The sequence below is a fragment of the Phyllopteryx taeniolatus genome, chromosome 5 (genome assembly GCF_024500385.1).
Source record: "Phyllopteryx taeniolatus isolate TA_2022b chromosome 5, UOR_Ptae_1.2, whole genome shotgun sequence".
NCBI classification, from domain to species: domain Eukaryota; kingdom Metazoa; phylum Chordata; class Actinopteri; order Syngnathiformes; family Syngnathidae; genus Phyllopteryx; species Phyllopteryx taeniolatus.
Window position 1 is genome coordinate 6,399,087 of NC_084506.1, and position 24,062 is coordinate 6,423,148.

At 45.3% G+C, this 24,062-nt stretch overlaps 2 protein-coding genes and 1 long non-coding RNA gene across 9 annotated transcripts in view; 2 read left to right on the forward strand and 1 right to left on the reverse strand.

Moving 5' to 3' along the window:
- LOC133478402 (cyclin-dependent kinase 17-like) overlaps nt 1-11,404 on the forward strand; it is a 30,087-nt gene extending 18,683 nt beyond the window's left edge. For 5 of the 7 annotated variants that reach the window (XM_061774433.1, XM_061774435.1, XM_061774434.1 and 2 more), the window contains 14 exons: nt 269-402; nt 2,972-3,097; nt 4,633-4,689; nt 5,170-5,284; nt 5,623-5,717; nt 5,803-5,865; nt 6,190-6,313; nt 6,395-6,515; nt 6,997-7,094; nt 7,609-7,714; nt 8,662-8,704; nt 8,789-8,879; nt 8,965-9,042; nt 10,293-11,404. In XM_061774433.1, coding sequence (XP_061630417.1) covers nt 269-402; nt 2,972-3,097; nt 4,633-4,689; nt 5,170-5,284; nt 5,623-5,717; nt 5,803-5,865; nt 6,190-6,313; nt 6,395-6,515; nt 6,997-7,094; nt 7,609-7,714; nt 8,662-8,704; nt 8,789-8,879; nt 8,965-9,042; nt 10,293-10,330 — 1,289 coding nt within the window. In that variant the 3' untranslated portion in view covers nt 10,331-11,404. Of the gene's footprint in view, nt 1-192; nt 403-2,971; nt 3,098-4,632; nt 4,690-5,169; nt 5,285-5,622; nt 5,718-5,802; nt 5,866-6,189; nt 6,314-6,394; nt 6,516-6,996; nt 7,095-7,608; nt 7,715-8,661; nt 8,705-8,788; nt 8,880-8,964; nt 9,043-10,292 lie in introns of all 7 variants that reach the window. The other 2 variants (XM_061774438.1, XM_061774439.1) reach the window with 1 other exon arrangement.
- Nucleotides 3,106-4,080, forward strand: LOC133478407 (uncharacterized). Its single transcript, XR_009788668.1, has 2 exons — nt 3,106-3,589; nt 3,712-4,080. It is a non-coding gene; the product is annotated as an uncharacterized LOC133478407 (long non-coding RNA).
- Nucleotides 11,405-11,413: 9 nt separating the features above from the next.
- LOC133478405 (ETS domain-containing protein Elk-3-like) lies at nt 11,414-23,237 on the reverse strand. The gene is given in 6 exon segments (XM_061774441.1): nt 11,414-11,986; nt 13,400-13,522; nt 16,427-16,957; nt 16,959-17,180; nt 17,523-17,731; nt 22,257-23,237. Coding segments are annotated over 5 exon segments (1,173 nt in total). The 5' UTR covers nt 17,730-17,731; nt 22,257-23,237; the 3' UTR covers nt 11,414-11,896.
- Nucleotides 23,238-24,062: the final 825 nt, after the last annotated feature.

A 24,062-nucleotide genomic window follows, 5' to 3' on the forward strand; every position in this document is an offset into this window, starting at 1 on the left:
GTTCAGATGTACAGTGTAACTTTGTCTGAAGAAAGTCTGCTCGTTTAGTGCTAACATGTGACGTGAATGGCCATAAACGGGCTAATGGAAACGAGCAGCATTTTAAACCATCAAACGACGACTACTTACTGTACGTGACTTTATGGAAGCATGGCCATAAAATCAGAACTTTTTCTTGGCGTTGTCCAATAGAAATGTTGCAGTTTCTATTCCTTCCTTCCTTCCTTCCTTCCGTCCTTCCTTCCTTCCTGGTCTTTCCCCATTGCAGATATCGTCCACGAGAACCTGAAGATGGGGTCCGACGGGGAGAGTGACCAAGCTTCCGGTACGTCTTCGGATGAGGTGCAGTCGCCCACAGGCGTTTGCCTGAGGAACAGAGGCAACCGACGCATTTCGGCAGAGGTTGGCCAACTGTTTATTTTTTTTGGTCCCACCCCCACCCCCCGCCCCCCTCTCCTAAACGCTGCATTTTTCTATAGTTAAACCCCAAATTACCCTCCCGCACGCAGTCTTTAAACACATTCTGTACATTAAAACGCCTGAATAAATATATGCACCATTACTCACTTTAAAGTCAGTGGCGTTACCAGTGAAGTTTCACCATTCGCAAGTTTTGCCGAGCCACGTATTTTTCGGGGGGGAACTCATCCGGTGTTGTATGATGAAAAACTCCCCAAAACTAACCAAGTTGCTGTTTTTTTTTTTTGTGCTCAGCCAAAAGCCATGTTTAATAATTCAAGAATTATTGGTTCAGCACCATCTTGTGGCCAAGGAATAGTGTTGAAGTGTGGTCAGGGGCTTCATTTAGTCAGGCCACAGCCTTGTCTATTACAAAAAAGTGATTTGGCGCCATCTTGTGGTGTCTTTTTTTCTATCCGTTTATTCAATGTTTTATGTTTTTATATTATCTATTACTTTTTAATTTTTTTTTTAAATCCAAAACGTGTAACTAAAAATAATTGCGGTGTTCTTTGGGGGGGGGCTGGAATGGATTCATCGCATTTGCATTTATTTTCCATTGTGAAAATGCATCTGATATCCGAATCAATGGAGTAACGAGCTCGGTCACGGAACGAATTCAACTCGCAAGTCATTTCGGCGCGGCGCTTGTTTGTTGTTACGCAATCAAATGTGCATTAACGCTCGCTGCGGTCCCAAAAGTGGAGGCGCAGAAGCTGCTCAGCGGCCTACACAAGGTCAACTGGACACACACGTACGCCGTCTACCCTGATGCACAACATACTTTGGAAGTCTGTTTAAAAGGGAAAAAAAAATTCACTCTTTTCCTGCGCCCACCTCCCCCCCCCCCCCCCCTCCTCTTTAACACACCCACACACTCATTGGCGGCAGATTGTGATGTTTTGGCTTCTCCGGTAGTTGTTACATCACTTGCTCGTGTTAGTGCAGTCAAATGGAGGCCTTAGCACAACAACCGCATCTCCGAAAGCTCGTTAAATGCATTTTAAAATAAATACTTCACTGTGCAACATTTAGTTTCGAGGGCATCGGAAGTCCAAAAAGATGATTTATAGGACTTAAAAGATCAACACTTTTGATTACAGATGAGGATTTGAACGCGTTTTCAGTCGCTGTGTTTGTTTACTCGCAAAGCCAATTCAATCCATCTTAATGGCGCCTAATGGGATTTAAGGATGTGCAACTGGCATGTGGCAGAGAGATACAGCGCACTCTTGTCAGTGAAATGGCATCTTGCCTTGTGTCCAATTGTTTTTTTTTTTAGTGGTCTCACTATTGATCTTCTATGGTGCATACACAGTGGACGACCCCCCACATACTCGTGGTTCAGCATCTGCAGATTCACCTATTCGCTAGTTTTTTTTTTCCCCATTTATTTATTCCTTTTTTTTTTTTTTGTGTGGGGAACCAACCCCCGAAACGCTTATTGGCAGTTTATACCTCCTTATTCAAGAATTCGGGGGGGGGGTGAAAAAAAATAGTCTCTTCCCCAGTGCAGTTAAGATGACTGTCAATTATGCCTGGATTTTCGCTTATCGCGGTCCGGCCCGGTCCATATCCCTTGCGAATAGCGGGGGTCCTCTGCATTCGTCCATTTCAATAATTAGAACATTGTGGGAAAGGATTTATTTTTGTAATTCTAATTTCAAGAAGTATAACTCATTGAATTGCATACATCACACGGATTAGTGTAATGCGGTCCAGATGGGTCCCGGTCGTAGCGGATTAGAAGGGCTCGGTTGGTCAACGGCAGGGAGCGGAGGGGATGGGGTGCAAAGGTCAGGCGATTGATGTCGTCACCCAGCGGAGAGGAAGCGGCGCGTCGTAGGCGGCGCAATGAGATCAACCCACGTTTGCGACGGACAGACACGACGGGTGTGCCTGGCCCATGACAAAAAATGAGTTTGACATCCCTGGTTGATAGGCCAGTTTTGCAGTACGAGTTTAATTTGTACCTCAGTTTGCACAAATATCAAATCAGTTTTCCTTCTTAAAGCGAATTGAAAGGCCATTCATCGCTTCCAGCCTCCCCCAAAAAACAATGTTTTGTAAAATGTGTATTTAATGTCCAATAAGATCGAGAATGAACAGTAATGTAATTGTATATAATTCTAATGGGTTGTGTTCAACCTTTGACCTTTCCTGCTTTCGTCACCGTCGGGCACGGGAGGGCGGGCAGGCTGGGAAGTAGAATTACAGCTGCTGCCAAGAGGCCGGATTAACAATGATTTAACAAAGAGAGGAAATGCATGTTGGGAAGAGTGTTGAGTGTGTACGCCTTTATGTAACAAATAAGAACAGAATCAGGTTTTTACCAGAACTCCTCAACATTCCCACAACACCCGCATGTTTATAGCCTTTACTTTCTCCGTGTTGCTCTCCATTTACTTGAGCTGTCAGTCATCATCTATTCAACTTGTTGGCTTTCTGTGCTTCCCCCCCCCCCCCCCCCCCAACTTCATGTCGTCGTCTGCTTTCTGCATCCTTTCTGCAGGACCTGAACAAGCGTCTGTCCCTGCCCGCCGACATCCGGATACCCGACGGCTATTTAGAGAAGTTGCAGCTGAGCAGCCCGTCGTTTGACCAGCCGCTCAGCCGCCGCTCCCGCAGGGCATCGCTGGTGAGAAGGAGCGCAACAGGGGCGTACAAACGTTTTCTTCCACATACGCCAAAAATCATGTACAATACATGCACTTTTACCCCGCCCGCACGCTTGAAGCACATTTGAACTTATTGAAACACACCTAGACTTGTGAAAAGATACTTTATAAAATATACCTTAGTCTAGCGCACAGGTGTCAAACTGGTGGCCCGGGTGACAGATCTGGCCCGCCACATCATTTTATGTGGCCCGTGAAAGTAAATCAAAATTGCTCGTTTTGCTGCTTCCTCCACTTGCGACCCGTGGATTCGTTGACGTCGAATTCTCTCGCGGCTGCTCGATTCCCATGTTCCTCCGCGTAACTGATAGCTTGCAGTTTTGACACCCCTGGTCTCATTTTGGTGTCCTGGGTCCCGGATCCATCTCGACCGATCAGTCGCTGCAGTCTCGCCGACATCTCCGCCAGTGAGGAGGGGCCTTAAGAGGCAAAGCGTGCGCATAAAACAAAAGGTTCAACCAAACCATTTCATTTCACGATCACCTGCTAGCTTAATGCTAACATCTAATGGGAAACACCATAGACCAGCTAATGGAAATTTGCATAGATTTTATGGTAATTCATAAAACAAAAGGTTCAACCAAACCATATCATTTCATTTCACAATCACCTGCTAGCTTAATGCTAACATCTAATGGGAAACACCATAGACCAGCTAATGGAAATTTGCATAGATTTTATGGTAATTCATAAAACAAAAGGTTCAACCAAACCATATCATTTCATTTCACGATCACCTGCTAGCTTAATGCTAACATCTAATGGGAAACACCATAGACCAGCTAATGGAAATTTGCATAGATTTTATGGTAATTCATAAAACAAAAGGTTCAACCAAACCATATCATTTCATTTCACGATCACCTGCTAGCTTAATGCTAACATCTAATGGGAAACACCATAGACCAGCTAATGGAAATTTGCATAGATTTTATGGTAATTCTAAACCTTCAAACAACTGCTACTTTTACACAAAGCAGCAACACATCCAAAGATTGCCTAAACAATACCGGCACATATTCTCTGTACGCTGTTGGAACAACAATTATTACTCGTACGGGACCATTTCTGCCTTTTCTTCCCGCTGCATCATCAAAGCTTCGATATCTGCAATGTAGTCGTGGCGTGAACAACGAACCGAGACATAGCAGAGGTCTCACTGTAAACTCATTAGAATGTGACTTACACAAAACTCTTAAGAATAATTTTCTTGCAGAGCCTGCTCTCTCCGCCAAATCCGATGATGTGGATGACATTCTCACAGAATAACATTTGAATTTGGGTTTAACATGAGCGCGTCGTCTTTAATCGTGCTTGATTTCCCATTTGTCACAAGTGATTAGCTACGATGTCGGCGGCGGGGGTGCGCGGCGACCTCGGGGGGCCGCTGCCAAGCCGTCGCAAAGATTCGCCGCGGCGTCCCGTTTGCTTGCCGCTAATAAGGACGGCGCGCTCATTACGGCCGTGTGTCCTTCTCTCGCTCTCTCCCGTGCAGTCGGAGATCGGATTCGGGAAGCTGGAGACCTACATAAAACTGGACAAACTGGGAGAGGTATGCCACAGGTTTTGTACTCCATTACTATCATAAGAGTTTGAAGCACTACTTTTACTCGTCTTCTGTACTACTCTAAAATGGACTGTTTTAGCTCAGTTAGGATTACCAAAATTATTTCTATTTGCTAGATGCATCTAGAATATTTTTATTTTTTTTGGGGACAGTTTCTCACTACTTTCTTCAAACACAGGACTCAGAAGTTAACATACGTTAAGATTACGATACATTTGAAAAAGATGACGATGTCATTTTGTGGAAATTTCTGATGTGAATGTGTTGGAAGGCACACTTTAAACATACTGCTGCGTTGTACAACATAATGGAAATAATAATAATAATGTAAATACAAATCAGCCAAGCTATCAGGAAGCGAAGCATGGGCTTGCACAAGTCTGGTTCATCCTTGGGTGCAATTTCCAGATGCATCTTTTCATTGTACCTTCTGAACAGCGAAGGTAATTTTTTTTTTTTCTTCAGGGGACATACGCTACAGTCTTTAAGGGGCGGAGCAAGCTGACGGACAACCTGGTGGCTCTGAAGGAGATCCGGTTGGAGCACGAGGAGGGGGCGCCATGCACGGCAATCCGAGAAGGTATTTGTGCCCGAGATGATCGGAGATGATCATCGGAAATAATCAAATTGATGCATTTTCCCCGTTTAAGGTTTGCAATGTGTGTCGACATTGGGTGAAGGGCTTTAAATTCCTTTTAAATACAGGCGCATCTCAATCATAAAAAAAAATCATAATCATAATAATAAAAAAAAATAATATTCTTGTATTTCATTGATCCACATTAACCCCAAAAATATTTGGGGTTAATGAGTCATATTTATCGAGTCATAACGAGTTTAACGAGTCATATTTATCGACCTAGTTATTATTTATCATATTAACCCTAACCCCAACAACACTATCTTTTCTTCCGGCAGTTTCGCTACTGAAGGACCTGAAGCACGCCAACATCGTGACGCTCCACGATATCGTGCACACCGAGAAGTCGCTCACACTGGTCTTCGAGTACCTGGTGAGCGCCTCCGTGACACGCGCACACGCTGCGAAAACGAGCACGTTGCGTCGCCCTCCCTGAACTTTCTCCCGCTCCGGTCTAGGACAAAGACCTCAAGCAGTACATGGACGACTGCGGGAACATCCTGAGCATGCACAATGTCAAGGTGAGCGCCTGCACGTCGGGTGTCAGCTGGCAAGACCGACAGCGTGCGTGCGTGCGTGTGTGCGTGAGGGAGAGACCCCTGCTGGTGGATGGCAGACCCATCCCGTGCGAATAGCAGGGGGCCACTGTATATGTTAGCATTAAGCTAGCAGAACCTTCATTATTACATGATTTGGTTGAACATTTTGCTAAATATTGTCACTTATGGCGGGTGTGTGCGCAATATATTCCCCCCCCCCCCCAAAAAAAAAAAACGGGATTCACATTATTCAGATTTTTGTGTTCACCATTTTTCATCTAAAATGTTCCCCCCCCCCTCCTCCAGATTTTTCTCTTCCAAATCCTGCGAGGCTTAGCATACTGCCACCGGCGGAAAGTTCTCCACCGAGACCTGAAGCCCCAAAATCTGCTGATCAACGACAGGGGAGAACTCAAACTGGCCGACTTCGGTAAACGCCCTTGTTGCGTGCGTGCGTGCTTGCGAGAAGTGATCCTTCTCATCTCATTGGGTCTTATCGGCTTCTGCGTAGGTCTCGCCAGGGCCAAGTCGGTGCCGACCAAAACGTACTCCAACGAGGTAGTGACCCTGTGGTACCGGCCCCCCGACGTGCTGCTGGGCTCCTCCGAGTACTCCACGCAGATCGACATGTGGTGAGCGAGCTTCGTCAGACTTTGTGTGACGCCGAGTCCGACCTTCTGTCCGAGCACCGAGAGTTCATGTCCAGTGTCGCGCATGTTTGCTAACTGCAAATGCAAAAATAGACAACGCGATTACCACTCGGCGTTCTTTTAGCCAACATCATCAAATCATTCCCTTAAGGCCACGGATGGGGAATATCTCGCTTCTCCAACTCTGTTTCTGTCGTCGTCTGTGCCGTCCGTCCCCAAGATCGCAATCCATCGAGCTTTCAAATGCGGATGACTTTCGCGCTCTCTATTTACATCTTTTTGTGTCGTATAGTAGTCATCTGCGGGGGTCTGGGGGGTTTTTGAACAAAGAGTAGAAAGTGCAAACGTAGTGAGAGAGGCTAAAAAGTCGCAAGTAAGGTTGAGATCGCTGCAAATGGCGCTTGAGTACAGCGACTTGTGCCCACTGGCGCTGATGCCAACTCCTCCGTTGTGTCGGCGCCAGGGGCGTGGGCTGCATCTTCTACGAGATGGCCGCGGGCAGGCCCTTGTTCCCGGGCTCCACCGTGGACGATGAGCTGCACCTCATCTTCAGGCTGCTCGGTGAGTCCTTGCTGCCCCCTAGCGGACACTTTTGCAAGATGATGAAATCGTTCTTTCTGTTTTCTTATTTAGGATTCTTTGAATTGTGATTAATTAGTCCATTGTTTAAATATACACATTTATGAAATGTTGATTATTTTACGAAGGTCTTTGTATTTCGTTATCCACAATAAATCTTTCACTACTTATTTAATGAGAGAAAAAGAAATGTAAATAATGACTAAAAACGTAAAATATGAGTTTGGCAAAAATCAAAAGTTATTTTATTTCAAATTAACTTGTTGCTTCTTTAGCCAAATTAAAAATTGTTCTTGTTTACAAAAACATGAACCAGTTATTAAATGAGGAAAAAGAAATAACAAATGATGAAGTACTTGTAGTTTGTTACATTGTTATGAATCAATTGTTTCATGAGATCAATGAAAAGAGAGGAAATGAATAAATATAATTTGCTTTGCCAATCATCGGGCAAAAGCGGTTAAAGGAAGGCAACAAATATTTCACGTGCGTGCAGGAACGCCCGCGGAGGACAGCTGGCCTGGAATCTCTTTTGTGGACGACTTCAAGTCTCACAAATTCCCAAAGTACAAGACCCAGCTGCTCATTAACCACGCGCCCAGGTATGCATGCCCACCTGCTTGGATTGTCTGTCCCCCCCCCCCCACTAACACCATGCGTACCAAAATGTAGCTTTTAATTGGGGGTGTAATTCGCTTCTGATAAAGCCTCCGAGTCAGTCAAGGTCGGGCTCGATGGGAAGAATTAGCGCCACACTCGAGTTCAACAAGATATTAATGACGGGTGCATTACAATGGATTCATGGGCTGAAAAAAAACAAAACAAAGAAGGGATAAATAAAGTCAACAGGCTGGGCATGTAAGGTAGCGTACGGCGAAATGAGACGTGAAAGAGTAAACTACAAAATGGGGTAAAAAAAAAAAAAAAAAAAAGTGTTTTCAGTTGCTGTTTGTGTACTCGACAATTTGGACCGTTGGAGAAACAGCTGAAAGTGCATCAGCGATTGTTTTTTTTTTTTTAAACTTCACTCGCTTCTTACTGCGATTTTGTCCGGCAACACGAAGCAAGAAAATCGACAACGCGACGGCTTGTGACTTGGAAAAAGCACTGTACAGTCAACCCCATTAGCACACTCTCCCTTCGACATTTGCAAATTCACCTCATCACAGATGTTTTTAGATGAGTAGACGGCACTTTGGCTTAAAAAGTCCATTTGGAAAAACATGGCTTGAGGATCGGCAATATGGTGGCGCTGTGACCGATGAACGGTGACGATAGCAGGGGTTCGCGCTTAATAGCCGGCTACGGGAGAGGTAGAAGAGGAGGTCGTGAAGGTGAAGGCGAAGGCCGAGTACAACTGGTGTTTACTGGAGCTGGATGTGTGTGTGTGTGTGTGTGTGTGTGTGTCAGTCAGTCACTTCCTGTCAGGAAATCCTGTGGAATAGTTGAGTTTTTTTTTTTTTTTTTTTTTTTTGCTTCCTCCGGCTGTCCAGCGCCTATGACTCACCTCGCCTTTCCTGACCCCTCTCTGTCTCTCCCCCGTCTGCAGATTGGACACGGATGGCATCGACCTGCTGACGTCGTTCCTCAAAGTGAGTATCACCGCGAGCTTCCGGGAATACGTCCGCCATTAGGCCGCGCTTGACCTCCTTTCTCGTTGTTTTTGCGCGTCGCAGTACGAGTCGAAAAAGAGGATCTCCGCAGACGAAGCCGCGAGGCAGCCGTACTTCAGGAGCCTGGGGCCTCGCCTTCGCACGCTGCCAGAGAGTGAGTAAGAAAATGGCAGCCGAGCTCAGCGGACTCGGCAGCGGCGCTTACGACACGAAACTCTGACCCGCCGCGTCTCTGGCAGACATCTCCATATTCACGTTGAAGGAGGTCCAGCTGCAGAGAGACCCCGGCTGCCGGAACTCCTCGTACCCCGAGTCAGGTGACGCTCAGTTCTTTTCCCCGTTCGGTTAAACGGGACTCGCTAATTGAGCGGTTCTCCTGAGCCTAGCTTGAATGGCGCCGAGCGACAAAGATGTCATACTTCCTCCGCATCCATCCACAAGGGGGCGCAGATTCCTCATACGGACGCCAATGATTTACATGTCGCCATGCCGGTCAAATCGAGTTTCGTTTATATACGGAAAGCTTTCTCAAGTAGAAACAGCGCCATGTGCGGCTGCACATATTGCGCGTGTCAGAAACGGCCGCGGGGGGTCGGCAACTTGATTTGCGTGGCATTGAACAAAGTTCCTACCTACTGTACGAGGTGGGCCAATAAAACAAGCGTACTAAACCAGTTCCGCCCAAGCTTATAATAGTTGAGGATTTTTCATTGGTTTTACTTTTTGTCATGACTTTTTGTTTTTCAAATTCAGTTGGTTTTAATTCATTTTTAGAGTGGGTTTGCTAGTTTTTATTAGTTTTTTTTTTTTTCTTAATTTTAATGTAGTTTGTAATCCTTTTAGTGGTTTTTATTTACATTTTTTAATTTTGTTTAGTTTTTCGTTAGTTTGTTTTAATCAGTTTTATTGTTGTTTTCTTTTCAATTATTAGATGTAGTTTAGTTTTTTTTTTTTAAATTAGGTTTAGTGTTTTTCAACTGGCTATTGTGGTTCCTTTCTATTATTTTTTTAAAATTATTTAAAAATGTGCATTTTATTCTCGTTTCTGAGGGCGGGACTTGTATCCTTAAACTGCGTATGTTGGCACTGAGTGTACGGTATAAACTGTCTAGAATTTTGAGACCAAATCAGCTCTTGCTAAACGGTTAGCATTCGCAGTTAGCATCAGCGTGCCAGCGGTGACCATTTTAGGTAAAAATAAAAATAAATGCTAACTAGCATTCAGCTCGCTCTTACATCACATTATATGTGCATTGCACATCTAGTAGCGTCTTAACAATCGCTTACAGACGCTCCTCTGTCGTTTTTGACAAGAGTTGTTTTTTTTTCACTTGTCCAACAGCGCGTCCGTCTGTTGCAAAAGTCTGTGCGGTAAACATAAACAGCAGGCAAATGGTTCCGGGCGATGCAAACACGCTTTTATGAATAGTTTTCATTGCGTCGAGGCAGAACTTTTTTTGCGGTCAGCTTAGCTAAGTTAGCCTATTTTTTTTTTTTTTTTTTCTCCACAGCCCTAAATTGACGAGAGGGTTGATTTCACCGAACATTTTCTTTTTTTTGTTGACAGGCAACGGGAAGAGCAGAAGACAAAGCATGCTGTTTTAGAGTCTTTGGACTGTATTTGTTTCGGGTTATTCGGGGAGAATCTCTTGAGCGCAACACTCTTGATTGCTGGATGGCGATGGAGCATCATCTTCATCGTCTTCCCCCACCAGCCCTCCAAAACCACTCGGGGTTCTTGCCCACCCATTCCCCCCCCACCCCAGACTTATACAAGGTTTGGCCTCAACGTGGCCCAACAGACATTTATATTCTATATTTATTAAGAAGAGAGAATGTGCTGCTAAAATCCGACTACTGTTAAGAATTCTAACTGGCTCAGTCACTTTAAGAAGAACATGCAATGTGTATAAATTTTTAATCTTTTGAAGTGGTAACATTTGTTGTTGTTGTGATTTTCTTCATTTTTCATACGTAGACCTCGACCTAAAGAGAGAGAGAGAGGGAAAAAAAAAAAAAAAAAGATGTTTTCATTGGCTCTTCAAAAGGTCTGGACTTTTCCTCCCTTCCTCTGTAGGCCGCGTTGACTGCTGAGAGCTTGTTGGCGTGTCATTCCGGTCGGGTAGCGCGTGCCAGGGCATTCAAGGAAAGGTACACCTCAATACTTTTCCCCCATACTCGAGGCTCAAGTATTTAAGACCACGTGTGTCGTCGTGTCTGTTACAAAGCAAACGCAAGCACATACGGAGAAGCCATTTGAGCATTTATACCATGTCCTTGATTTCGCACTAGTAGGCCAAAAGCGGCACTAGCGAGATACAATCATTCTACTAGGGCGCTGAATTGACTTACTACTTAACCGGGATATCAAGGATGTCGAATAAGTGCCAAGATAGCATTTCTTTTTCCACATCATGTGAGTTGTCAGATCTTAAAATTGGGTCAAGATGTCAAATGTGTGTGTGTGTGTGTGTGTGTGTGCGTGCGTGCGTACGTCGCATCCCTGAATCTATTTGTTTCCGGATATGTTTTGTATGATATTCTTTTGTGAAAAGTTGTTACCGGTGTGAGATTTCATTGCAGATGCCCTCCCATGAGTTTTATTTCCTCTCAGAGTAAAGATTAAATTTAAAGTTGAAACAGAAAATGATTTGTTTTCCTTCTCTTGTAAAAGAAAAAGAAAAAGCATTCAAGCATTCAATGCTTAGTTTATTGAAAATGGATGACAATCTTCACAATACAAAATTATACAGAATACACACTGTATACCACATCCAGTATAAAAAAAAGAGAGAGTTCTAAAAACAAAAAACAAAAAAGGCTTTTCATTAATTTGAAAATCTTGTCTTTAAGGGGAAGTTGGGATGGTAGGACACAAAATGAAGGCACAGCCGGTACTATCTGAGAAGCGTAGTGCATATGTTACATACAATACAAAAGCCACAAGTAAAAGGAGGGACAAGTTATGAACAAGCTTCTAGCTCGAGTCGAGCAGCTAGCGATATGGCTTTTTTTTTGTTTTTTTTGTTTTTTTAAACTGAGTGCTTTCACCACTGTAGCCTCAAGCAACCCAAGTGCAAAAAAACCCCAAGACAAAACACAAATGAGGTCACAAAACTGTCGCAAAAGGATGTTGACCAGGATGAAGACGGGGCGACGTCCCTCTCGGAATCAGGATTTGTGGGTACCGGAGGAGGAGGAGGGGGTTCCTTCCAGGCTTGGCAGGGGGACAGGCATGTGTCCGTTGATTAGGCTGGGGAACTGTGGAGGAAGAGAAAGGTGGGACCAGAGTTAGGGAGGAGGAGGAGGCGGTGGGCCGGGGGGCGGAAGCTCTGTGAAAGGCTCGCTTTCCGCTGAGGAAGCGACCGCATTGTCACAGATCGGGCTTCCTGTTATTTCTTCATTGTGCCGCCTCTTCCCGTTCGTCTCTGTCCCCTCGCACCTCCGCTCTTTTTAACCAACGCACTCCACCACATTTACAGCCCAAATGCTAATAGTTGTAGAATAATAATAATGGTATCCACAACACGAGAATACTTTCAACAGTCAGCATCTCGGGGGAGCGTGATGCATTTTATTCCTTTTTGTTGTTGTTTGTAAACTGCTCCAGACGTACGTGGCGCAGTGGCGTGCTGTACTGTTGTATCGTCGGTTTGCAAAAGAGCGACGTGATGGAGGTGGATCCCCTCTAAAGGCGAGAGGAGCAAATGCACGGCCCGCCACAGGAGAATCCGCTCTCAAAACCGGTTCACCCCGTTCAGGCTGGTTGGCTCCCCTGGGTTCAAACAGGAAGTATTCACAGGATTTCCTCTCCCGCGCTACAGTGCTGAAACCGGACACACCACCCGCCGCCGCCTGGCCCGCTCGCTAAGTCTGATTAGCCGCACAACTGTGCTCGTCCGTTGCAGCAACAAAAACATCTTGAAAATTCTTTCGCTCCCCTGCTTGCAGTCGGCGTGCTTGATGTGCGATGTCACTGATATATTCAAATTCCCCTAATGTTGGGCCATTTCATTTCTAATTCCTGCGGATGCGCGGCTAAAGTTGCACCAAACTTTACTCAGGTGAGACAACTCACAAAATGTTTGGGATAGGGGGTGAAATTTCTGAATGGACTGAAAATGCGCTATAACCGTCACAGGTCAACTTTATTTGACCTTTTTCTAACTTCTGAATGCACATGTCCAGCTGTTGGTTTTAGTACTGAACGGCAAAATTCACAACATTTGCAAAGATGTCCACTTGGACGTGAGGGCGAGGCTTCAAGCAGGTTGTTCTGCGAGGGACGTGGCCACTGAGCTTCTCGTGTTATCGGTAGGTTGCAACAGAGAGAGACTGGAAGAGTCACAGAAAGGCATACAAGCGGACGTCTTTGGAAATGTTGTGAATCTCGCCGTTGACGTTACATGGCCCACCGCTAGTGATTCTGACAGCCCTGGGCAGATTAGACTGATATGGCAACAGAGAGGGTGAAATCCGATTGGACAAAAAAAATAAAAAATACACATACACGTGTTGACTGTTGGGAATAAATGAATACACTATCATGGAGCAAAGGTGTATTTTTTACATTGCTATCATTTTCTGCACTGTCAAGTTGAAATGTGCTGTTTTTGAATAAAGTAATGGCCAGATGAACGGAGCGTTCAATTAATGGTCGGTGGCGGCCCTCACCTGGAACAAGGAGGCGTGGCCCTGCCGCCGGGCGGGGCTGAGCGGGGCCACGGGGCTGAGGCTGCTCCACAAGTGGATGCCGGACAAGAGCGGACTGTGCGCCAGCAGCAGACCGGAGGGAGTCTGGAAAAAGACGGAGACAGAGAAGGATGGGCGTCAGAGGAGTGCACGGAATGGCTCCGAGGCCTTTCGGGGCTAATGCGAAACATGCTGAAAATGCAAAATGGAGCAGCTTTTTGGGCCTTTGGAAAAACAAACTGGCGGAGCAGGAAGGAAGTCTGCGGTTTCTCCTCTGGAATACAGGGGTGACGTTAGGGGCGGGGGGCTGTTGTTGATGAAGGGGGGCAACTCGAGAGAAAACATATGAAATCAATTTCTCCCCCCTCGTGTCACCTCAGAGAAGCGAGCCAGTGTTGCAGCCCCGCTCCCATTATTAATGGAATTATTGGAGCATGTGGCATCACTTAAAGGCCTCTTCCCTCCTCTCACAGACATTTTGCCGTGTGTTCACGTCTTGCTTTTGCCACCCCGCCTGGCAAAGAGCGCCACTTCCCAAATAACGACAAATATTTGACAACCGGATTAAGTCAGCCGGATTGTCAAATAGCAACCGGATTGCGGTGGCCCGCTCCGCCTGGTCCGCAAACATGTCACGGGACCGGACGGCCCGGAAAATCCGCTCGATGCGGGCCGTCACGTGACCAAACCCGGAAAACAGCTCAGCCGACTTCCTGTGTGCGCTAGACTAACGAGCGGGATGATGACATGGTTGATTGTAGCCCAACTTGCTAACATGTTGTTTTTGTTATGGTTGGTATCTTTGCACAAAAGCAGTTAAATACATGTATAACATTTATTTATGCAAATATGACATCCATAAACACGAACGAAGCCTAAACATCGAATATTGCAATCTTTTGTGGCGGGGTGACAACAGCTTGTGTTAAACAAAAGACATAAACAATCAAAGTGTGTGTGTGTGTATATCTATCCATTTTCATTACCGCTTCTCCTCACAAGGGTCACGGGCATGCTGGAGCCTATCCCAGCTATCTTCGGGCGGGAGGCGAGGTACACCCTGAACCGTTCGCCAGCCAATCGCACGGCACATCGAAACAAACAACCATTCTCACCGACGGGCAATTTATTGTATTTATTCTTCAATCAACCTACCGCGCATGTTTCGGGGATGTGGGAGGAAACCGGAGAAAACACACCCAGGAACGGGGAGAACATGCAAACTACACACAGGCGGGGCCGGGATTTGAACCCCGGTCCCCAGACCTGTGAGGCAGATGTGCTAGGCAGATGTGCTAACCAGTCGTCCACCGTCCCGGCGCATATAATATATACACACACACTGTATATTCCATTTTGTGGTGCTGTTTAAATGGGATGTTCGAGAACAAAGCCGCCTGCTACTACTGCTTAGCGAAGCGATAATACATTGCATCGACGTATATCGCCATCTAAAAGCGTCTGCCGGTACTCAGCATGAGATTTAGCGTCTTCGTTTACTAAATGGCAAAACATTCACCTGTGAATTTGTAATATCCCTTGCGCACGCGTGTAATTCGAATTCCTTAGACTAAGTAACTGCGTCTTGAGACGGACGTATCAGTGTCGTCAGCGCATGCATACGCACGGAGCAAGGCAAGCATTTTCCACTTTTGTTTGGTGCTTGCGCAACAGTAGGCATTTCCCTTTTACTTGAGAGAACTTTTAAAAAAATTTTGAAAGACTTAATAAAATATACATTACTATGCAGATAACACTTCAATGTTTGAGCATGGCAGCAATTCTGGGGGGCGTATTATACATGGGTAGAACGAAGTTTCAGCTGCAAAAGTGAGATTTTGGGGGTACGTATTATACAAATTATGGTAAGATTTGTCTTTAAGGGGAAGTTGGTGTACTGTAATTTTCTTTCTGATGCACATGATGATTCACCTGTGTGTTATACCGCTGCAGTTTGTTGCCAACTACTTGTGAGGAGGACTTATTCTGTCAGATTTTTTTGCCCCAAGTATCGGTGGCTGCTAACGGCAGCATTCACAAGTACCCGCTACCTTGAAATAAGGCCAGTATTGGCCCGTTACCGAGACCCGGTATCGATACTACTCGCCCCATCCCTAGTGACCGTCGTTTTCAGTGCTCTCTATGTATCACACAATGCATCTTGAGGAATGGAGCGAACGACATTTGGTCACAAAAAAAAAAATCCTCGCGCTAACCTGTTATATTGGGCTTCAGGAGCTTTGCAGAAACTATGGTGGAATAGCCAGCTCTGGGGGGGGGGGGGGGGGGGAAAGCCCATCCCTCATTTGCCAACAACTGTGTATAAGAGTAACAAACAGAAGAAGCAGAGTGAAGGGACCTGAGAGGATTCAGAAGCCACGTGCAGGTATCACCTCTTTTTGATTTTACATTCCCCAAAAATAAACTTCAAACCAATGACATATAGCATATTATTGAAAAACTGTTACGGATAAGACATGCTACCGGAGTAGCGGGCGTGTTTAACATCAGCTTGTTTACAGAGCTGTCTTAGTGTAACTAGCGTTGTTATTTTGTTGAGGCTGGATATGCGTACTCTGATGAGGATTCGATTAATCGTTACAGCCCGAGAGTTAACTATGCCCCCGGCCATCGCGTGAATGCTCATCTTCCAGCATTTATACTTTTGATGCAAAATTGCGTTACGTGTGAATACACAGCTAATCGGTCAAATAATTCTTCGGTTTTTTTTCACCAAATTTGCAATGAGTGTTTAACTCTCAGCAGTCACAACATTTTGGAGGACTCTCAAAGACGGCGCGAGTGGTCACGTCTCGGCATTTACACGTTTGGTTCACAATAACGTTACTGGGAATACTGGTTTAAGCAGTCAAATAAAGCATTTGTCTTATTGTTTTGTTTTTAACCCACATGAAAATGAATGCTCGTCTCTTTGCATTCCTACAATAGCGAGGTGACCCACAAAGCCATAGCGCAAGTGTGAACGCTCATCTCTCAGCGTCTCCTCACCTGCGCCGCGAAGAAGGCGGTGGTGAGCGAGCCGGACGGCAGCGCCGGGCTGTTGAGCGCGATGGAGCCGATGTCGCTGCCCGCCAGCAGCAGGGACGGGGCCGAGATGTCCAGAGCTTTGGGCTTTTTGCTTCTGGCCGGGAGTCCGTCTCCTCGACTACAACTACTGGACGACGAGGAAGACGAGGAGGAGGCGGAGCTTCTTCCTCCGCCGCCGCTCCTCTTTTCGGGAGGAGGCCGCAGGGCCCGCTCCCTGTGCCCGGACGAGAGGTTGAGGGGCTGGGCGCTCTGCTCCGAGAAGTCCCCCTCCCGCTCCTCCCCCTCGTCTCCATCCTCGTTGCTCCGGCTTCGGGCGGGCGGCCCGGGGGAGACGTAGGCCTCTGCTTTGGCGTCGTTGGCGCCGAAGCGGATGACGGACCGCGGCTCCTCCCGAAGAACTCTGAGCAGCTCGGGCTGGTTCTGGAGCGAGGCCACGCTGAAGGACGAGTACAGACCCGAGCGCAGGTAGTCGTTCCGGCTCTGCTGCGCTCCCCAGGGCGACCGCGCGCGCCCTCCGCAGGGACTCCTCGGCCTCTTCCTCCGCCTCCGTGTCCTCCTCGTCCACGTCCGGCGCGGGGGCCTCACCTTCCTGGAGTGGGGGGAACCTTCCGGAAGCTAAGCCCATCTCCACCATCTGGGGGTCCATCTTGAGGATCTCGGGGAAGGAGACAAACTTGTAGACGAACTTCTGGCCGATCACCTTCTTGATGATGTTCTGTCGGGAAGAGCGAGAAGAAATCTCTTCAGGGTCGGCCGAGGCAAATCGGATCACGCTACGAGACAATACTTGGAAGTCAACCTGCACGCGCTAATGACCAATAAAAGAAAAACACACAACGCGGAAAAAAGTTAACTCTCCTGTTTGGGCAACGGTGTGGTCAAAAGTCCTCAAAAAATGAATACAGACAGCTGAAAATCTACTTGAAAGTATTTGTACTCGGCTACTTCCCACCACTGCGTCACAGGCACGTGTTTGTGTGCGTGAGGCCTCGGAGGAAGTGCGAACGTCGTCCAGTGTGTCAAAAGAGGAAGCGGGAGAAGAAGAAGTCGCGTTTACCTTGTCGTAGTAGTATCGCAGGGCCCGGCTGAGTTTGTCGTAGTTCATGTTGGTCTTGTTCTTGCGCAGCCCCCACAGCTTGGCCACCTCCTCGGACTTGAGCAGCTTGAACTCTCCGTCCGTGGACGTCCAGCAGATGAGGTGCTTGTGGCTCTGGTCCAGCAGCAGCTGCAGCAGGAACTGCCACAGGGTGATGGCGCTGTCCATAGCTGCAAAACAAGCGCACGCGTTCGTCTCGCACGCCGACCCCAAACACTTTTCAGACCTTACTCCCCAAAAAGCATGGAGCGAAAGGGAATCCCCGCTGTAAGACCGATTCAAATCAAATTAAAAAATGGCTTTCTACAGCATACAGTGGTACCTCAATTTACGTTTGACCTAACTTTCACGTTTTCAAGATAAGAGCTATCTCTCGGCCGATTTTCTTTGTCTTGGGTGGCCCGGCAAAAATTTCATTTGCGGCACACTTCACAACAAAAAGTTGTTTGGCAGTTTGTGAAGAATTCTTCAAAAAGGAGGCTTCAAGCGGTTTATTGCCACTCCTTGTTGAAGATTAATGTCAAACAAAGACACTTACGCATTGGGTATTTAACTAAACCACCTCAATTTGGAAGGCAGCTAGCTTAATGCTAACACATACTGGGAAACCCCATAGACCAGCTAGCAAAACTAGCATCAAAGTCAATCTTGATTGACTGCAAATTTGTTCTCGATTGTTTTTTTTTTTTTTTTACCTTCGTCTGTATAATGTGCGCGCTTTTTTTTAACTGGACCTTGGCTCTGTCAATGAAGTCCTCTTCTCTCCCCCCCCCCCCCAGCCCCCAGCCCCAACGGGGGGTTCACTCTTATTTGATTTTGATTATTTTTTTTAAGGGTCACAAAGGATGCAAATGGTCTTCCCGTCGGAGATGCTGACACTTTTTTTTTCCGGCACGTTGCCAATGGAACGGCGCGATCCGCCCGAGTTTGTACCGAGCGCACATTCCACTATGAAGGCAATAACCCACTCCGAGCCCGTCACACTTCCTGTGGAGCGAAAGCGGGCCAGATTGGACCGCAAGCATACTTCTGGCTTGAGCTGTTGTTCCTCCTCGTGCGTGCGTGTTTTTCCTCTTCTCCTTCTACCGTCTGGACTCTTATACACACACACACACTTCTATTCATCCCAGCACATGGTTCCGCTCCCAAACTAAATTTAGTCCTAGCCGAGCCATCGGGGGCTTGGGGGGGGGGGGGGGGGGAGTTTAACATAGATCATTAAAAAGACATTCAGTTTGATTTGAGTGATTCCTTGGGGGTCAGGGAATTCTGCCGGCAGCTTGAGGGTCTATTTGTTGATGATGTCATTGTGCAATCATGTAGAATTGCATTACATTGATCACGTTTTTATTTGTAAGAGTAATATAAACACAACACATTCAAGGTTTATTTATATTTGTGCAACGGTAGCTCGACTCAGGTAGGTAAACACAAAACGAAGAGAATTACGCATTGTGTATTTTAACCAAGCCACATCAACGTTGTCTTGTGAACGTAATGAGCCGGCATAATGCTAACGCTCAATTCAAAACGCCATAGACGGGCTAACGTCACCAGCGTCAATGTTGCGGGAATCATAAATCTTGAAACAACTTGGATTTGATCGTAAATGATAGCAACACAGACAGACAGATCATACGACAACATTTACAGCCAGGCATGTACTCCTTATCCTCTGCGAAAAATGACTCATTGAACTAAAGCTCTACAATTCACTTCTACATACTTCCTTGGAAGCAAGACACCACATGATGGCAGCGAAGCATTATTTTGGTCTAAATGAAAACTCAAAAGTATAACTTTTTGTCAAACTGAAACTCCTCCACTCACTTCAAAATACTTCCTTGGCACCAAGATGCACCGACATGATGCCAAACTTAAGCACTACTTTTGTCTCAATGAAACTCGTGTTTGAGTTGAGTTTGAATTTGTGGACCTCCTGTGTGACAAAAGTCAGAAACTGAATGAATGTATTTTCCAGGAACAATTTCAGAACGGAACCCGGATGACCGCAACGGCTTTGGTGTCCCGCAGCTTTCCCGTCACGCCTGTTTATTGTTGACAGGTGAGTGGCGCTAAGTAACGTTTGCCAAGAGCGGAGGGAGGGGGGGGGGGGGGGGGGGCACGGAAGGGCGACGCCGCACGGAACCGCTTTCCGCCGCACGCCATCCGCTGACTTTTCGATGAGCCGTGTGAAACCACAACGCTGTCAAAGTCAGGACTTCCTGCCATTCTGCTTCCAAGGACAAATGGCCCAGCGGAGGGGATCCCACAGCAGGGGAGCGCTTCCCTACACTACCGCACACGTCCCAGTGGTGAAAAGATCATCGTCATCATTACCATCATCATCATCATCATCATGTGAAGGTAGCACAGCGCAAGCGCATCTGAGCGGAACAAATATTATGTATGTCCCACTCTTGGGTTTTGATGGGTTGTTCAGTGTAGTACCACATTAGGCCACAACATGCATGGCAGCACTGAGCTCTACTGGAAGACAGGCAACATATTTAAGAGCAAGAAGAAGAGGCAGAGAAGGTCCCCAACTAATCTCCAGTTAAGTGTTGTTCATATGCCTGTGAGTATTGTTTTATGTTCGGCTTGCGTTGCAGCGCTATGTCTGTTGAAGTAGCAGTTGTTTGTAAGTTGACAATTAACTAAGCATCTATGCTAGTTTCCGTTAGCCTGTCAATGGTGTTTCACATTCAATGTTAGCATTAAGCTAGCAGACTTTCATTAGACAAAACGGTGTTTCAATATACGACATTTAATTAAAATCCAAATCAGCGCTTTGGTTTCGATCAGGTTTTCTCAAAATTGGGCAGTTTTTGATATAATGTATTGAATTTAAGCGGCGCAAAAAAAAAAAAAAAAAAATCTACAAAATTGAGGACAATTGTAAAAATTACATTTATTTTTTAAAATGATTTTCAGTTGCCTGGAATATTTTCAATTTTATAGCAAAAATTATATTTAATGCATTATATTTATATATCATTACATTTGCCATATTATTCCTATTATAATTGCTATTTTAAGTGATACATGTATATTATATATTTCTAGATAACACTAAAATTGGAAACATTTCAAAATATTAAAATGTAATTTTTAGTAATTGTTGTCAACTTTTACAGAAAACATTTCTAAACAAATTTGGAATTAAAAAAACTACAAATTTCTGAAATATTTTCATTTCATATGTCAACAAAAGAATTATAATTGACGTTAGAAATTATACAAGTACATACATTTACAGGTAGATAACACTAGGAATCAACAAAATTCCAACGATTTTAATTTATTTTTGAATTTTTTTTTTCATATTAAACAGGAAAAAAAAGACAATTATTAAATTTTTTACAGTCCAAAAAATAATGACACTATTTTCAATTGTCTGGAATATATTCCCATTTAAAGTTAAAATAATATAGAAATAATGTATATTCCAAGTTATATAAGCATATATATTTATGGATGGATAGATCCAGAATATGAAAATGTATTCTTTGTCGTCGTTTTTTCGGAAACACAAACAAGTATATCAACCTTTTTATAATGAAAGGTGTTTCCATTCTTTTCAATTGTCTGGAATACAATGCTGATATATTTGCACCCGTGACCCAATTGTCGCTTATTAAGTAAGCCATGAATGGGCCCTTTCGATCAAGATGAAGCACTCGCGCACGGGTTTGTATGAGGCGTGCCCCGAACGGGTCACCTTTTGCTGGGACGCGTCGGGTGTGTCGGGTGAGCGACGGGCGTCCTCTCGCCCTCGCCCGCGCCCCCTGCGGGCTCACAAAGGCGGCCAGTGTGTCGGCCCTACGGAACCTCTCCATGAGATTAGCGGACACGACTCTCGCCCGTGCAGGAAAGAGTCCATGTCGTGATTTCTTCCCCATTCTTCTTCCTTCGCTGCTATCGTTGAGCTTCTTTTTTGTTTTGTTATCTTTTTTTGAAGCCTCTGTGCTCGATGCGTCCTTTTTTGTTACCGAACCATTCTAGGTTCGTGTTCACGTAAATGTAATGAAACTTGACGATTTCCGTCCGATTTAGTCATTTCCGTTAGTTTACAGTACATCCAATGTTTTTGACCTGATGACATCATTTCTCCATTTTGGGGCAAGGCTGCAAACTTGATGTCATATAGTTTGGAAAAGAGGCCTTTGATGACTTAAACCGAAAAATTGTGCTTGTTGCAAAATAAAGGGAAATTGCGGAACTGAGAATATATAAACACGTCAGTTTTCAGGTTGTTTTACAACCTCTGCATTGTGTAAAAAAAAATACATTAGTACAAAATATACAGTCATTAAAAAAAAAAAAACGTTCACTCATTTTCACTAGCTAGGTCGTCCATAGTTAGTTAGTTAGTCTCTCTTTTTCTCTTTCATCTTTATACATAAAAGGAAGAAAAAAAACTCCTAAATGTATGTACGTGGCAAAAATCACCACAAACAAACTAAAAGCTTCGTAAGAAGTCTCAATGAGTTTTTGGTGGTTGTTTTTTTCCAAGCTGTTGCTCGGAAGTACACCGGAAGAATGAAGACAAGCTGCTATTATGAGTGACAGAAAAAAGGAAAAAAAAAGTGTTGCATTCACTGCCTTTCCGCCCAAAAACAACGCCAAGACTCCGTTCCAAACACGCAACGAACTTGGGGGAAAAAAGATGGAAAGTCGAGGATAAGTGTTTACCTGCGATCACTTCCGTGGCCTTTCTTCCCCGCCGAGGAACTTTAGCGCGACGCCGCCTCCGTCGCCGTCGCCGCCGGAGAAAGTGCTTGTTTTTCCATGCTTGCTACGCGGCTTGTGCTCGGCCTGAAATCGGATCCTGTGCTTTTTCTTTCTCCGAGCAGGAAGTCGGACGGAGCAGGCAGACGCAGAGCCGGCGGCTCACTTCCTCTCGCCGACGATTCCCCAGGCGCTCTGGCGTCTGTGTAAACACACTTTTCCTCCCCTCCTCTTCGCCTCTGCTGCCTTCCCGCTGACGGACGCCAGTCGGCACACATGGCGAACCAACGAGCGAGCGAGAGAGAGAGAGAGAGAGAGGAGGGGGGAAAATCCGACAGCCCCTGAACTCCCATCGTGGTGCCTTCAGGAAAGCATTGTCAATCTGGGCACCTCATACAAAAAAGTAGCCATTTTCCACCGTTGTAGTTTTGGAGTTGGGTGGCTCTTCTTGGCGAACGCATACATAACATTACGTAAGTTATAGTTCGTTTATTTTGGCGTATCACTTGATTTAAATGTTTCAAGTTTTGCTTCAACCAATAAACGGTTCGATGGTCGTCAAGGTACCTTCAAGAGAACCACGTTCGACAGGATACATTTTCCGTATTGTTTTGGACTTTTTTTTCATGACAATAAAAGATGTCTTCTTCTTCTTCATGATATATCTTTTCAAAAATCTATATCATGTAACTTTACTTAAAGCCAGTTTTGCTCAAACCCGTAAACGATGCGAATTTGTTCGATGTCTGTCACGGTGCCTTCACGACGGCCTGGTCTATTCGAGCACCACTTTCGACAGGATTTTTTTTTTCCGTATTTTTTTCTTCCCTCTGCTTTTTAAAAACAAATATTTATTTATTTATTTATTTTAGCAAGTCACCTCATTTAAATGCAATTTCTCTTTAACCCATAAACGAATCTCATTCGTTCGATCCCTGTCATGGTGCCTTCAGGACGGCCTCGTCAATTCCAGCATAATGAGAAAAGATCCCCCCCCCCCACCCCCGTTTTTTCCTTCTATTTCTCTTTTGAAATTAATTTTGTGAAGTCCTCAGCTTTGCTACATCGGCCTATGTGGTCCCTTCAGGAGTTTCGCCTCAAAACAAACACGTCTACAAACACTAACGTGTCTTTGCATTTGGTCATTTTTCGTTTTAATACACATAATTATATATAACGTTATTTCTTTCTCCGTTTCCCTTGTATTTAAATCTATACTTTTGAAAACGTCTGACTACATTAGTTTCACCGGCTGGATGGTGCCTTCAGGTACATTAGTTTCACTGGCTGTATGGTGCCTTCAGGTACACCACGTCAAAGCGACTACCTCTGCCAATAGGCGAACTTGTCTGATGTTGGGCAGCCTTTAACCAAATGATAGCTACAATGTGTACGAGGAGTGTTTGTGGTACATTAACATATTATTATTCAAACAATTGTTTGTTTGAAGCCTTAGCTTCGCTACGTCATTCCAAGTGGCTACCAGTGTGGTGCCTTCAGGAGTACCTCGTCAATCGGAGTACCTTCAAAAATCGTCTTCAAATCCTGTAAAATTGTTTGAGAAATTAATAATGTACAGTCAAAGACTGCCCAATGGAACTACGCACCTGCGAAGGGCCCCGCTACCACTAGGGGCCCCCAAAGTGCAATTAACAGTCAACAGAGCCAGAGTAGTTTTTTTGGTTGGGAGTAGGAGTGAGGAAGAAAAGAAATGAATTACTAGGGTATCTTAACTGTTGGGTTACATTATTTATAAGTATGCTTGGCATT